At 38.3% G+C, this 15,141-nt stretch overlaps 1 protein-coding gene across 11 annotated transcripts in view; it reads left to right on the top strand.

The window, feature by feature from the left end:
- KIF20B (kinesin family member 20B) overlaps positions 1-606 on the top strand; it is a 78,568-nt gene extending 77,962 nt beyond the window's left edge. For all 11 annotated transcript variants that reach the window (XM_043476042.1, XM_043476039.1, XM_043476050.1 and 8 more), the window contains one exon: positions 355-606. In XM_043476042.1, coding sequence (XP_043331977.1) covers positions 355-432 — 78 coding nt within the window. In that variant the 3' untranslated portion in view covers positions 433-606. The remainder of the gene's footprint in view (positions 1-354) is intronic.
- Positions 607-15,141: the final 14,535 nt, after the last annotated feature.

Here is a 15,141-nt window from a genome sequence, read left to right as displayed (position 1 = left end):
TGTACTTGTTATTGCAAAAAAATAATTTCTTTAAAATTACTTGAGATACTTGTCTCGAAATATTTTAGTTATTATTTCAAACTATGTATGTCCGGAACTCAGTAAAAGTATGGGTTTCTTTAATTTTAGAATGAGGTGGTGGTGTAAGAATTTTTTATAAAATCTACTGCCTTAGGCATGCTTTTTTATAGAAGATAGTGTAACTGCAGTCCAGGAGGACAAAAATTACTGTCATGTACTTATTATTTCAGTTTATTAAACACTTAAATATGAACATATCTTATTAATTGTAAGTAAGGTTTCATTTTTGCTTTTATTTTCACTTATAAAAATGTATGAAATTGTTCATTTCAGATTTTGATGGACCATAAAGAGAAAGAAAGCGATCATCAGATTCTCAAACGACGACTTCGAACCAAAACAGTCAAATAAATCACTTATGGAGAATATTTTAGTATAAATTTTATATTCATAATCATTGTAACTTGTATTGTGACATTTTAAAGATAATTGTATATACTGTGTTGCATCAAATCCCTTTGTGTATACATTGTTATTTTGTACTGGTATAATTTTAATTCAATAAAGAAAACATGTCAACAATAAGTTTACTTGCCTACTTTTCTAAGGCTTTTAAATAATAGCTGCTTTTCATAGTAGCTTCTTTTTAATAATAGCTTCTTTTATCCTAGGCATGGGCCCAGTGAGGAGCCAAGGAAAGATGCTATGGTTTTTGTTTGTGTTTATGTAGATAGATGTTGTAAGTTAGATCTTTGGTTTACTTATATTTAACTGTTGCAGGACTTGCTTTTATTGCATCTGTTAGGAAATACAGGTGATTTTACATATCTGTTTGTACAGGAAGTAAGTGTGTATAGGTCATCTGGTTGCTAAAATGTGCACATATTTTAGAAAAGATCTCAGGTTCTTAATTAGAATGTCTTTTATTTTTAAATAATAGAATAGAGTTGGCTTTCTGATTTTTTTAGGACACAGATGATTAGAAGCAGAAAGTTAGAAGGGAAGGGGAGATAACATTTAGAGGCCAAAAAAATAACACTGTTATCTAAGAAAGATAGAAGATTTTAGTCTTCACACGCACTGCAACTAGAGAGTAGCCCCCACTCTCTGCAACTAGAGAAAGCCCACATGCAGCAAAAAAGACCCAGTGAAACCAAAAAATAAATAATAATAATAAATTAAAGCCATAAGTAGAAAACTGCAGTGAGGGAAGGAAGATCAGTGATTGCCTTGAAGCTGTGGTCAGGAGATGGAATCTGAAGACATGAGGAAACTTCTTGGGGGAATGGCTATGTTCTGTGCCTTGAGTGTTCTGTATTCTGTATGCAATCTCTAAAAATAAAATTGTCTTTGAATTAATTTTATTGCTTGAAATATAAAGCTGGGAAAAAAGATTTTAAAGTAAGCACCAAAACTGCAATGAGACGTACCATTCTGTGGAGACCAGAATTGCTAAAATTAGAAAGACTGACAATATCAAGTGAAAGATTCTGGCTTCTAGCATGTATGTTTAAAGGAAATTTTTTTTCCCCTGTAGAGTAACTGCACTCGTTCTTTATTGTGGCAAGAGATCATATTTTGGAAAATGTTTTGAAGGCATTTTTTGACCTAAGGTTCAGTTCAGTCACTCAGTTGTGTCTGACTCTTTGCGATCCCATGGACTGCAGCCCGCCAGGCCTCCCTGTCCATCACCAACTCCCGGAGCTTACACAAACTCATGTCCATTGAGTCAGTGATGCCATCCAACCATCTCATCCTCTGTCGTCCCCTTCTCTTCCTGCCTTCAATCATTCCCAGCATCATGGTCTTTTCAAATGAGTCAGTTCTTTGCATCAGGTGGCCAAAGTATTGGAGCTTCAGCTTCATCATCAGTCCTTCCAATGAATATTCAGGACTGATTTCCTTTAGGATGGACTGCTTGGATTTCCTTGCAGTCCAAGGGACTCTCAAGAGTTCTCCAACACCACAGTTCAAAAGCATCAATTCTTCAACACTCAGTTTTCTTTCCAGTCCAACTCTCACATCCATACATGACTACTGGAAAAATCATAGCCTTGACTAGACGGACCTTTATTGGCAAAGTAATGTCTCTTCTTTTTAATATGCTGTCTAGGTTGGTCATGACTTAAGGTGACTTAAAAATGATAGAATTATAATAGAAACATTTTATTAAAGCTCACTTTAGAATACAGGTATTAATAATTACATTTGATGAAGTGGTTATAGCAAATTTGAGGGAGAGTTTGAAAATCTGTAGGTGAAATTTAAAATGAAATATAAGACAAGTGTAAGCTGAATTCTAAATGTCCTAGGGGTGATCATTAGAGGAAGGCTTTTGTAAAGGAAATAATGCTTTAATACTTGAGTAATCACTTTCTAATTTATGTGTTTTATAAATTTAAAATTTTATTTTTTCTTATGTAAAGTTATGCCTTATTTGTGATTAAAAGTCAATTTAGCAAATGCTTATCAAAAGTTAATGATGATAAATACTATTTAAAGGCATAACAGAAGAAAGCCAAATATTATATATCTAAAAATGGAAAGAGGATATATACTTCTGAATTCTCCTTTTGGTTACAATTTTTTTCATCTTCAGCAGCATTCAAGAGAAGTGAAGACTTTATGTGGAAGTTAAGGGAACAACTTCAAAGAAATGTAGTAAGCTATTGGTAGGTATGTTAAACTTAAGCCTGTAATTTTTTTGTCCCTGTGGCTGTCAGAGGTATGTTCATCTGTTAATGCAATTATACCCATTTTTTAAAAGTCATAGTCCAGTATACTGAATATTCTTACTGATCTGAGTCTCAAATCTCAATCAGGGGAGACCTGTAAATGTGATATTCTGGTTAATCTACTATACCAAGCTGTGCTTTGCTTCCCAACTGCCCAGCTTCCCTAATCTTGATCTTCACTGCTTTGGAGCAAGACAAAAGTGCTGTACTTTAGCTATTTAATCTCTGCCTACAACCATCACTGCAGATGTAATTGCTATAACTGCAGTTTGATTAAGATGGGCATTTTCCTTCCCCTCTTCATACTTGGTAAAGCATATAGGCTGTCAGTGTTTCTGATTTGGCCAAATCCCAGAGAGTGACCAGACGGGGTACTAGATTGGAATTTTACTGGCTGATGTCATTCTTCTAAGCTTTTCATTTCCTATTGGTGACTAGTACCTTTGAACCAGTATCTGAACTCTGTCTCAGTGTCACACACACAGTCAAGTCCGTCCCTTGTTTCCCCAAATATGGAATTCATTAAGGAACTACTGTATATAAAACATAACTACTAAGGACCTACTGTATATATAGCACAGAAAACTATTTAATGTAATGACCTATATGGGAAATAAATCTAAACAAGAGTGGATATATGTTTAACTGATTTCACCTTGCTATGTAGCAGAAACGAACACAACATTGTAAATGAATTTATACTGCAATGAAAATGTTTAAAAACAGAAAATATCTACACCCCCCCCCCCCCACACACACAAAGAGGAAGTTTAGGCTTTGCTTAGGCTGTTTCATGGCCAAGTAGGCTAAACTTGCATAAATGGGAGGCTTCACTGTGGCTTTCTGAACCTAAGGCTTGAGCTAGCAGAGCCTACTCTAATTAATAATAGCTAAGAATTTGGTCTTTAGTTCTAAAACTCACTTTTTATTTTCCATGTGACTGAGGGACATAAATGTATGTAAAACAGTAGATGAACCTTATGGTACAGACTCGGCATGACTAGATTCTATATCCAGTGTTAAATTCAGATACATATTTTCTGTGCAATTTGTACACCAGCAATATGATTGATGACTAGTCCCACAAAATTAGTGCAGTATTAGTTTCGCATGCTTCAACTAGCAGTGTATGGTTCAAGAATACAATTTATATATTAACACTTAGCCCCCTGTCCATATTATCATTCCATTTATCATTTATTTTGGGACTCTTGTCCTTAGAATACCATTTAAAAGTTACTTAACGAATAACGATGAATAACCATTGACAGCACCAAAATGACGCTCTTGAGATAAAATATGTATATGGATTATTGGGCAATGTTCAAACTAACTTCTGAAAGTTTCAACAGAAAAGGAAACAAATGGTTTCTCAGATAACACATTAAGTGGAAATTTGAAGACAAGATACACGTCATTGATCAAGGTACATATCAGTGATCCAGTAATCCAGAGATCTATTTAGTAGACCATACTATGGCCATCACTCATATATCTGTAGTTAGATTCATACTACAGAGTTGAGTGGTTGTGACCCTTGTCTGCAAAGCCTGAAATTTTTACCATTTGACCCTATACTGAAAAATTTGGTTGGCTCCTGTAGTAGACAGTCCAACATACATAATGCCAGTCAGTAAGTGGTATTTATCCAGCAAGCTGCCAAACATGTTTGGTCATCATCAGGTGATGTTTCCTGCCGCTTCCTGGCATATTTTGGATTTAATGTAGTATGTCAGTGTCTGGCACATAGGTTTATTTTTTTGAGCATTTACTGTTTTAATTTACCTGTTTTACTAAAAATAAGCATATGATACCCTTACTTTTAAAAATTGATCATCACAAAATAAGAAGAACCTAGAAGTGCTTAGTATTATTTTTAAAAGTAAATTTTGATTAACATTTTAATACTGTCTCTAGATGATAATGTGAAACATTACTGTTTGAGGAATGTAGTTTGGAAAGACTACTCAAGGTCCTTGTTACTTAAAGTGCAGTCAATAGTCAGGCAGTGTGGGCATCACTTGGAAGCTTGCTAGAAACAGAGACAGGTTCCACCCTAGACTCCTCCTGGAAAAAAGCTGTTTTTTAAAACAAGATCTCCAGATAAGTCATGTAAAGTTTGAGGAGTACTGCCAGTTACAATACCATCGCAAGTGATTGTGAGCAACTTCTACTCATGTCCTGCTGATGATAATGTACTTGATACAGCCATTTTGGAAAATTGGTAGTATCAATTCAAACTCCCCCACTTAAGGTGAAAAGCACAGGGAAGACTTGATTCCTAGTGAAACTATTTTTTACCATCCTGGTTAAAAAAAAAGAAAGTTAACAATTCTCAAGTACACAAAATTGTATACAGCTCAATGAGTTATCAGAAGTGAATGCATCTATCTTATGAAAACTCAAAGAAAAATTTCTATCATTACTCTCTGGCCCTGTCCCAGCTACAACCTGTCCTGTTATTGGAAAGTAACCCACTATCTTAATTTCTAACAGCATAGAATGCACAAAAAGTATGCATATGTTGTGGCTGACACCATTTGTACTAAAATATACTTGTGAGGTTTATCTATATTTTTCTTTCTGGTTATAGTATTTTCACTTATTGCTATGTGATATTCCATTATATATCACAATTTATCCATTCTACTATGGATGGACATTTAGGTTTCCAGTTTTTTGTTATTTACAAATAATGCTGCCATAAATGCATGTATCTGAGGTGTACCTAGGAATTGAAATTGTTAAGTTATAGGATATATTTGTATGTTCAGCTTTAGAAGCGAAGTGAAGTTGCTCAGTTGTGTCTGACTCTGCGACCCCATGGACTGTAGCCTACCAGGATCCTCAGTCCATGGGATTTTTCAGGCAAGAATACTGGAGTGGGTTGCCATTTCCTTCTCAGCTTTAGAAGATACTACCAATTTTCTAAAATGATTCTACCAAAGTACATTATCATGTACATGTACAACTCAGCAGGGCATGAGTTGTAGTTGCTCACAATCACTTGGCATTATATGGTTTTAATTTGCATTTCTTTGATGACTAATGAGGTTGAGATCCTTTCATATGTTTATTGACTATTTGATTATCTCCCTTTACTAAGTCATTTGCCCATTTTTAAATTGGGTTGTCAGTCTTATTTATTTGTAGGAATCCTATGTCTTCTAGATACGAGCTCTTTTGTCATTTATATGTGTTGCAAGTATTTTTTCTGATTTGCCTTTTCATTCTTTTAATGATATATATTTTGAATAATTTTTCATGTTGTACTTAGAGAGTTGATCAAAACCATCTAATTCAATTCAGTATTGCCAGAAGGAGAACTAGTTTCCTTTTTAATAACTAAATTTTATAACAGTGATGTATATTTATGATGAAAACAGCCATTATCAGCGGGAATTAGTTTGACAAGCTTTGAAAAGATAACAATCAATTCAATCTATTTAATCTTCATTTGAAGTCTTCTAGGATATGTAAAAAAGCAATAGATAATATGTAGCCTCCATGTTACATGTGTAAGAACTTCTATAGTTATATATTTATGCCTTTGATGATCTTCTCTCAAGATTACCAAATATATGTTCAACAAATGTACATCAAATAGATCTGTATTGGTTGGGATAAAGACAGAAGCTGAGATCTTGGCAATGTAAATATTAGAAAAATATTTAAAAAACTTATTTGTTAAAGTTATTTACTTTAAGATTATAGAAAAGTTGCAAGAATAATAATATTATATGGAATACCTATGTAATTTTTACTCAGATTCTCCCTTTTTTCAGCTTTATTAAGGTATAATTGATGGAAAAATTATGATACTTAAAGTGTACAAAGTGATTTGATATAAGTATACATTGTGAAAATATCCCCCATCAAGTTAATTAACATATCCATCACCTCACATATTTATCCTTTTTTTTCCTTTTGGTAAGAAAACTTAAGTTCTAGCAAATTTCCGTTAGACAGTATGGTGGTGTTAGTTGGTGAAGTAAGTATTAATGAGGAGGAGAAGAAGGGAAAAGCAAAGTCTGAGTGTGTACCTTAGATACTGTAGGGCTTTGTGTTCTTAGATGAGTGTTGGTACTCACAGGAGGAATGAATATACACCTTAACGGGTCCTTAAGAGAATTAAATGAGAATATATGTGAGAAAGTTTTTGGTAAATACAAAAGGTATGAAAGTCTGGTTAAAACTACTTGACAGTTTTGCGAAAGTACCTGATTGTATACTTATTGTGTGTGTTGTGTGTATTTGCTTAGTACATTCTATCTCACTATGGGGAGAGTCACTCAGGAAGAAACTGGGATTTAGAGTTCTTATATTCTAAGAAAGTCCTTAGTGATTTCTCCTCTGCAAATTGTAAAGGGGCTTCTGGAAGATGATAGAATCTACATACACAGATTGCTGTTATCCCTTTGTGGCAATCTCACAGGAGGAATGAATGTCCAGTATTTATCATTGATTTAGAACTTCGAACTCAGTGCGTATTAAAATTATGTACGTATTTTTTAAACCAAATATCGCTGGCTGGATTCTGTTGCAAACCTCATTGAATTAGTCTGGGGCAGGGTTGGGGTATTGGGATTATTGAACCACTGGTGATTATAAGGGCTTGCAAGGTGGCACAATGGTAAAGAATTTGCCTGCCAATGCAGGAGACTTGGGTGCGATCCCTTGGATTGGGAAGATCCCCTGGAGGAGAAAATGGCAACCCATTCCAATATTCTTGCCTGGAAAATTCCATGGACAGGAGCCTGGCAGGTACAGTCCACGGGGTCGCAAAAGAGTCGGTGACGACTGAGCTTGTGTGCAGAGGGATCCCAAAGTGCACCCAGGCCTGAGAACTGCAACTGACGTTGCAAAGATAAATTTTTCCACCAGAGGGAGACAAAGCACTTCTCTGTGAAAAAGGCCTGGCATAAAACCCATTCTCTGACTTCACAGCTGCACCAATTTATGTAAAGTGCCAAGCAGGGCAAAAATGTGGGAAGATAGGTAATATTATCTTTGGCACTGTTCCTTACCAACCAAAGAAGTTCTTGCCACCACTGGAGAAAATTCCAGGAACTAATTTTAAAAGTAACATTTAAAAATATCTCTTATTCATCCAATTACCTATACTAGCCTCTAGAAATCTTTTCATTCCTTCTACTACCTCACTTTAATAAAATAGACTGCATGAAAAAAAGGGTTATATTGTTCATATCAAGTGGAAAATTGACATAAGATCACTAGAAAAATTTGACATAAGATCACTCAAAGAATAGTGCAAATAGAAATCAACATCAGCAAAAGTAAATTAGCTTAAGTTATGCTCACAAAATTTTAGGAAATATGCAGACATAATAATGTGATTTAGATGTATTTGATTGGCATCTCCCAATTTTAATTTCTCCCATCTCATGCCTACTTCATCATGCATTGCAGGCAGACTCTTTACCACGTGAGCCACCAGGGAAGGCCCATCCTCCATCATAAAAGCCACATCCATCATAAAAGCCACAAAAGCTACAAACTTGATCTCTGCCCTCTTGTGGCTGGAGACGGTCAGTGAGAAGGAGGTGAACATCACTGGGGAGGGCTTACCTTCATGAATAAAATGGCAAAGAAATTTCTCTCTTTTCATTACCTAACAGTGTGCTTGGCAAATGCCATATGTGATGGACCTCTTTATGGGATGGAACCAAAGTGAAAAGATATTAGCTTGCCTGGAAAGAAATGGAATTTGATGGCCAGGACAAGGAAGTAAATGATGATTTTTGATCTGATTATCCAGTTCAGTCGCTCAGTCGTGTCCAACTCTTTGTGACCCCATGGACTGCAGCACACCAAGCTTCTCTGTCCATCACCAACTGCTGGAGCTTACTCAAACTCATGTCTGTTGAGTCGGTGATACCATCCAACCATCTCATCCTTTGTTGTCCCCTTCTCCTCCTGCCTTCAATCATTCCCAGCATTGTGGTCTTTTTAAATGAGTCAGATGGCCAAAGTATTGGAGCTTTAGCTTCAACATCAGTCCTTCCAATGAATGTTCAGGACTGATCTCCTCAGGACTGGCTGGATCTCCTTGCAGTCCAAGGGACTCTCAAGAGTCTTCTCCCACACGACAGTTCAAAAGCATCAATTCTTCAGTGCTCAGTCTGAAGAGTTATAGTCCAACTCTCACATCCATATGTGACTACTGGAAAAACCAAAGCTTTGGCTAGGCAGACCTTTGTGTGCAAAATAATGTCTCTGCTTTTTAATATGCTGTCTAGGTTGATCATAACTTTCCTTTCAAGCAGCAAGTGTCTTTTAATTTCATGGCTGCAATCACCATTTGCAGTGATTTTGGAGCCCAAAAAAATAGTCTGTCACGTTTCCATTGTTTCCCCATCTATTTGCTGTGAAGTGATAGGACCAGATGTGATGATCTTAGTTTTCTGAATGTTGAGTTTTAACCCAACTTTTTCACTCTCCTCTTTCACTTTCATCAAGAGGTTCTTTAGTTCTTCTTCACTTTCTTCCATAAGGGTGGTGTCATCTGCATATCTGAGGTTATTGATATTTCTCCTGGCAATCTTGATCCCAGTTTGTGCTTCATCCAGTCCAGCATTTCTCATGATGTACTCTGTATGTAAGTTAAATAAGCAGGGTGACAATATACAGCCTTGACATACTCCTTTCCTGATTTGGAACCAGTCTGTTGTTCCATGGCCAGTTCTAACTGTTGCTTCTTGACCTGCATACAGATTTCTCAGGAGGCATGTTAGGTGGTCTGGTATTCTCATCTCTATAAGAATTTTCCACAGTTTATTGTGATCCACACAGTCAAAGGCTTTGGCATAGTCAATAAAGCAGAAGTAGATGTTTTTTCTGGAATTCTTGCTTTTTTGATAATCCAATGGATGTTGGTAATTTGCTCTCTGGTTCCTCTGCCTTTTCTAAATCCTGATTGAACATCTGGAAGTTCATGGTTCAGGTACTGTTCAGTTGGCACTAAAAGTCAGCAGCGTAGCTACTACAGCTCCCTTACACATGCATGTATTCTCATCAGTCCCAAATGGGCATATCTGCTTGAGCCATTAAACTGTGAACATGTCAAGGCATTACCTTTAAGGTAACACTGACTAGTTGTACCTTAGACTTTTGGCAGGAAAGCGCTCATTTTACCATAATGAAAGTCAGGATTCTTGTGGTAATGGCTGTTTGATCCTGGCTCTGTCCGTAATAGCACACTGGAGAGTATGATTTATGAGCTGAGTTTTTATTGTTCAAACTGGGAGTTAAAGAATAGTGTCTTAAAAAAAAAAAAAAAGAATAGTGTCTTGACAAAACCACCTGATATCACTTATATGTGGAATCTAAAATATGACACAAATGAACTTATCTGCCAAACAGAAACAGATTCACAGACAGATCAGACTTGTGGTTGCCAAGCAGGGGAGGGTGGAAGAGGGATTGATTAGCAGTTTGGGATTAGCAGATGCAAGCTATTATCTATGGATAAAGAAGGTCCTACTGAACAGCCTGTATACCACTCTAATGGTAGAAAGTGAAGAGGAACTAAAGAGCCTCTTGATAAGGATGAAAGAGGAGAGTGAAAACACTGGCTTGAAACTCAACATTAAAATCATGATCATTAAGATCATGGCATCTAGTCCCATCACTTCATGGAAAATAGAAGCGGAAAAAGTAGAAGCATATGACAGATTTTCTTTCCTTGGGCTCTAAAATCACTGAGACTGATGATTGTAGTCATGAAATTAAAAGACATTTGCTTCTTGGAAGGAAAGCTATGACAAACCTAGATAGAGTATTAACAAGCAGAGACATCACGTGGCCCACAAAAGTCCATGTAGTCAAAGCTATGGTTTTTCCAGTAGTCATGTACAGTGTGAGCATTAGTCCATATAGAAGGCTGAGCACCACAGAATTGATGCTTTTGAATTGTGGTGCTAGAAAAGACTCTTGAGAGTCCCTTGGACTGCAAGATCAAACCTGTCAATCCTAAAGGAAATCAACCCTGAATATTCATTGGAAGGACTGTTGCTGAAGCTAAAGCTCCAACACTTTTGCCACCTGATGCAAAGAGCTGACTGAGTGGCCAAGACCTTGATGCTGGGAAAGAGTGAGGGCAAAACAAGAAGTGGGAGGCAGAGGATGAGATGGTTAGACAGCATTACTGACTCAATGGACATGAATTTGAGCAAACCCCAGGAGACAGTGGAGGACAGAGGAGCCTGAGTGCTGTAGTCCACGGGATCACAAAGAGTTGGATATGACTTAGTAACTGAACAAGAACAACTGTAAAGCGCAGAGAACAATAGTCAATATCCTGATAAATCATAACGGAAAAGAATATGAAAAAGAAAATGTCTATAACTGAGCCTCTATGCTGGACAGCAAATATTAACATAGCAGTGTAAATCAAGTACATTTCAATAACATAAAATTTTTTAAAATGAGTAACCTCTTGATAGCAATACACTGAAAGCCTTGGTGCTGTAGCAGCTTCTAAGATGGAGCATTTATGGACCCTGGTGTTTGGACAGCTGGACAAGTGCAACTGTATTTGAGACATACTGAAATTTTTTTGTGTCGTTTAACTGATATTCAAATATAATGGGCATCAGGTGTTTCATTTGGCATGGAAATGGCTTAAAAAACCATACCCCAAATTAGGGGGTCATTCGATGTGCTAGAAATAACTCTAGCAAGTGTCAGAAGAACTAGTTTCTAGCCACAACTCTGCTGCTGCCCTCCACTGATTCCTTACCTTAAGAAATGAGAGGGTTTCAGATGCCATAATTTTCAGATTTTGCTTGTCTTTAGAAACTCTTCACAAGTGAAATTTTATTCAGAAGCCCACTATATAAAACAGATAAAAGCTGAGTTGCTCTGATTGAAACTGAGTGTGGGTCACTACCTACCTGAAAGCGGTAGAAAAGCACTGGACTTGGTGATTTCTAAAATTCCTCTACCTGTGACAATCTGTGTGTCCAAGTGAATTCGTTTTATAGGAAGTAATCATCCAGATTGTGATTAATCAGATGTCGTCCTTTCCTTTGACACTTAGGAAGGACAAAGTAGAATTAGTAACTGCCTTCATTGATTCTTTCCACAGATGTTTGTTGAACACTTACTACAGGCAAGGCAATGTATTAGGCACTTTGGAGCAAGAATACGAAGAGAGAATTTTAGAAGGCACTCTGAATTTAGTAGAAGAGTTGAAACTTATGACAGGTAACTGTAGGTGCATTTATTAAGATTTACTATTTGAGGGGTATGCAGTGCTTCCAATTTAAAAAAGTATTTCAGTGAGCATTGGTCTGACTCACAGCTCTTGTTCTTTTCCACCTGCTTTCATCATAATCTTATTTCCTTTCCATTTTTTTTTCTAAAACTAATATGCAGATGATTCCTCTACTTGTTTTTATCTCTGAATTTGCCTATCTAATTTTAGATATTTCTTAGAAGCCCTACCTCTGCTAAAGTGTAGAATGATGAAGTAATAAAGTGTCCCCCCGCCCCCACCACCTTTCAAAGAGGCATTCCAGAGACCCAGCCTCCTCCCACAGCATGTCGTGTCCCAGGTTGGGGGTAGAAGAGTTCATTTTGGACATAATCCTCATTTTCATCCATTTGCATGCTGAGGCTGTTAGCAAATTTCACCGTTTCCTGCCCTGCAGCATTCCTGGCTTTCTCCTTCTTCCTCTGCCAGGCCGGATCCCTCACCTGAGTTCTGGTCATCTCACATCTCCCTCACTGCTGTCTTCTACCAAGTCTTTCTCTCCCTGCCTTTCATATTTTGCATAACTCCGCAAAGGTTCTTTTTGACCACGCTAAGGTAAGTGGTTTGAACCCACTGCTCTGTCCTTGTCTTCCTGCTACTGAACATTCCCAGGTGCATGTTTGAACAAATGTTCTCATTTTGATACAGCTCTCGATGGCCAGGTATTCTCTTCCATTCACTTTTGGTTTTTAAAAAACATTTTTGTTTTCCTTTCATGGACTACAAAATAATATCTGTTGAAAAAATTTAAACATATGCTTTTTCAAAAAGTAAGTGTAAATCATATGTAATTCTGTCTCTCTGGAGTGGGAGGGGAGGTGGGGGATGAACATCTGTAAGGTATAGTCTTTGGATTTTTTTCTTCTATGTATTTTTTTTCTTCAACAAAAATAGAAGCAAATATACATACTGTTTTGTGGCTTGCTTTTTCGTTTAACAATAGTTAGCGAACATCTTCTGATTTTATTAAATTTTTTCCCTTGATATCATTAAAGACTGTGTAGTGTTCTATCAGATGGATGTGCTATGATTCATTTAGCCTACGCTACTTTGTTGGTCATCTGAGTTTCCCAGGTTTTCCCTATTAAAAACATCCTGCCCTCAACAATATTGAAGCTAAAGTGTAACATACATCAGTGAAATATATTGAATGTTTTTTCCCTTAGGTCAATTCATAGAGAAAATACTTAGACATAACCCACTTCACAACCAGATTTCACCTGGTGTTTTGGTCAAACTTTCTTGTGTGACCACCCAATTCCTGGATTGCTCCTTCTCGGCCATTGAAGACCCGCTTCTCTCCTGTCAGTCACAGTCTCTCACTTTATACCACACCTGTGTTAGCAGATTTCACCCCGTAAACACTGCTGGCTTTCCATTCTGCAGGTGGAGGGAGAGCAGAGCCTCTGGCTCCTTTCTCTTTCCAATGTTTCTGTTATTCCTGCCTCTTTCTTGGGAATAGAGAGGCATGCACAAATCCCTTAACAACTTGAGCTTCACTTAAGATGGTGCTGGGGAAGCCCCTCCAGTCACTGTGTGACTCATCTCAGACACACACACACACACACACACACACACACACACACACTGCCCTCTCAGACCTTCACCCAAGGCCCAAGTTCCCAACAATGCTCACACACACACACACACACACACTGCCCTCTCAGACCTTCACCCAAGGCCCAAGTTCCCAGCAATGCTCCCACACACACACACACACACACACTGCCCTCTCAGACCTTCACCCAAGGCCCAAGTTCCCAGCAATGCTCCCACACACACACACACACACACACACACTGCCCTCTCAGACCTTCACCCAAGGCCCAAGTTCCCAGCAATGCTCCCACACACACACACATACACACACTGCCCTCTCCTTCACCCAAGGCCCAAGTTCCCAGCAATGCTCCCACAGAGAGGCAGACTGCATCCAGCATGGTGGAGATAGTTCCTGTCTCTGGTGTGAGAAGAAAAGTCAAGCACTAAGTGGTATCATTGCGGGAAGTCTCAGGGCTCATTTTATGTTATTATATTTTTTTTTTTTACAATTTTTTCTGGGCCGTGCCCCACAGCATGTGGGATCTTAGTTCCCTGACCACAGACTGAACCCATACCCCCCACCCCAGCCCGCATTGGAAGTGTGGATTCTTAACCACTGGATTGCCAGGCAAGTCCCCCATTTTATGTTATGATATAAGAATTCTAAAGAATCTGAAAGAGTGGATATAGATATTATATAATATATATAATAATATAATATATAAAATATAATTATATATATATACACTTTGCTGTACACCTAAAACTAACCCGACATTGTAAATCAACTATACTCCAACAAAAATTGAAAAAAAATTTCTTTGGTAGAAGGAAAAACTGTAGTTTTTCAAGCTGGGTCCTGTGAGGCCCTTGGGTTCTAACTCAACTTCTTGGGGGTCATCCCAAGTGGGGAGCAGAGAGCAAAGTTGAGGTGACCTAAGCTGGTCTGCCTTTTTGTCTTGCCAGAGAAGAAGAAATGAAGACACTGGAAGGAAGCGAGGGCCTTCCTAAAGTAAGCAGAGGTCATGTCTTAACCCAGAGTTCCCAGGCTTTTCGTCTTTTTTTGAGAGGAGGCTGCTTCTAGGCCTGGAAGGGGGCCCAAGAGAATCCCCCAGCGGCTGAGAGTTGACTTGGAGTTACCGGCTAGTGCTTCCTTCTGATCTGGTGCCTGTGAGTGCTGGACAGGGAGGCCTGTGCAGAGACACAACTCAGTGAGCGGGAAGGCGACGGCTGTGTCCCGCTGCACAACACGGCAGACACACTCAAGTTCTCCCGTGGGCCCCGAGTGAGTGGGAAAGTGAGTGGAGAGCAGGGACTGTTTGGTCACTTCTCCACTGCTGGACGCCTGTGCTGTTGGTGGTCCCTCAGAGGGTTTGACAGAGAGGAGACAGGACTGTCTCCACAGGATCACCCCTGAAACTTCACTGGGTAGGAGAAAACAAGCAGAGCAAAACCCAAGAATCTGATGAGTAATCAGGGTCTTGTGCGCCCAGATGTTTGGACTGTCCTCCACAAGACTCAGACTTACGTGATGGGAGTCATGGGTGAGTTCCCTGCATGCTGACT

This window comes from Cervus canadensis, chromosome 8, assembly GCF_019320065.1.
Source record: "Cervus canadensis isolate Bull #8, Minnesota chromosome 8, ASM1932006v1, whole genome shotgun sequence".
Taxonomy (NCBI): Eukaryota; Metazoa; Chordata; class Mammalia; order Artiodactyla; family Cervidae; genus Cervus; species Cervus canadensis.
The sequence above is the reverse complement of the archived record's forward strand: the minus strand, read 5'-3'. Positions and strand labels throughout refer to the sequence as shown.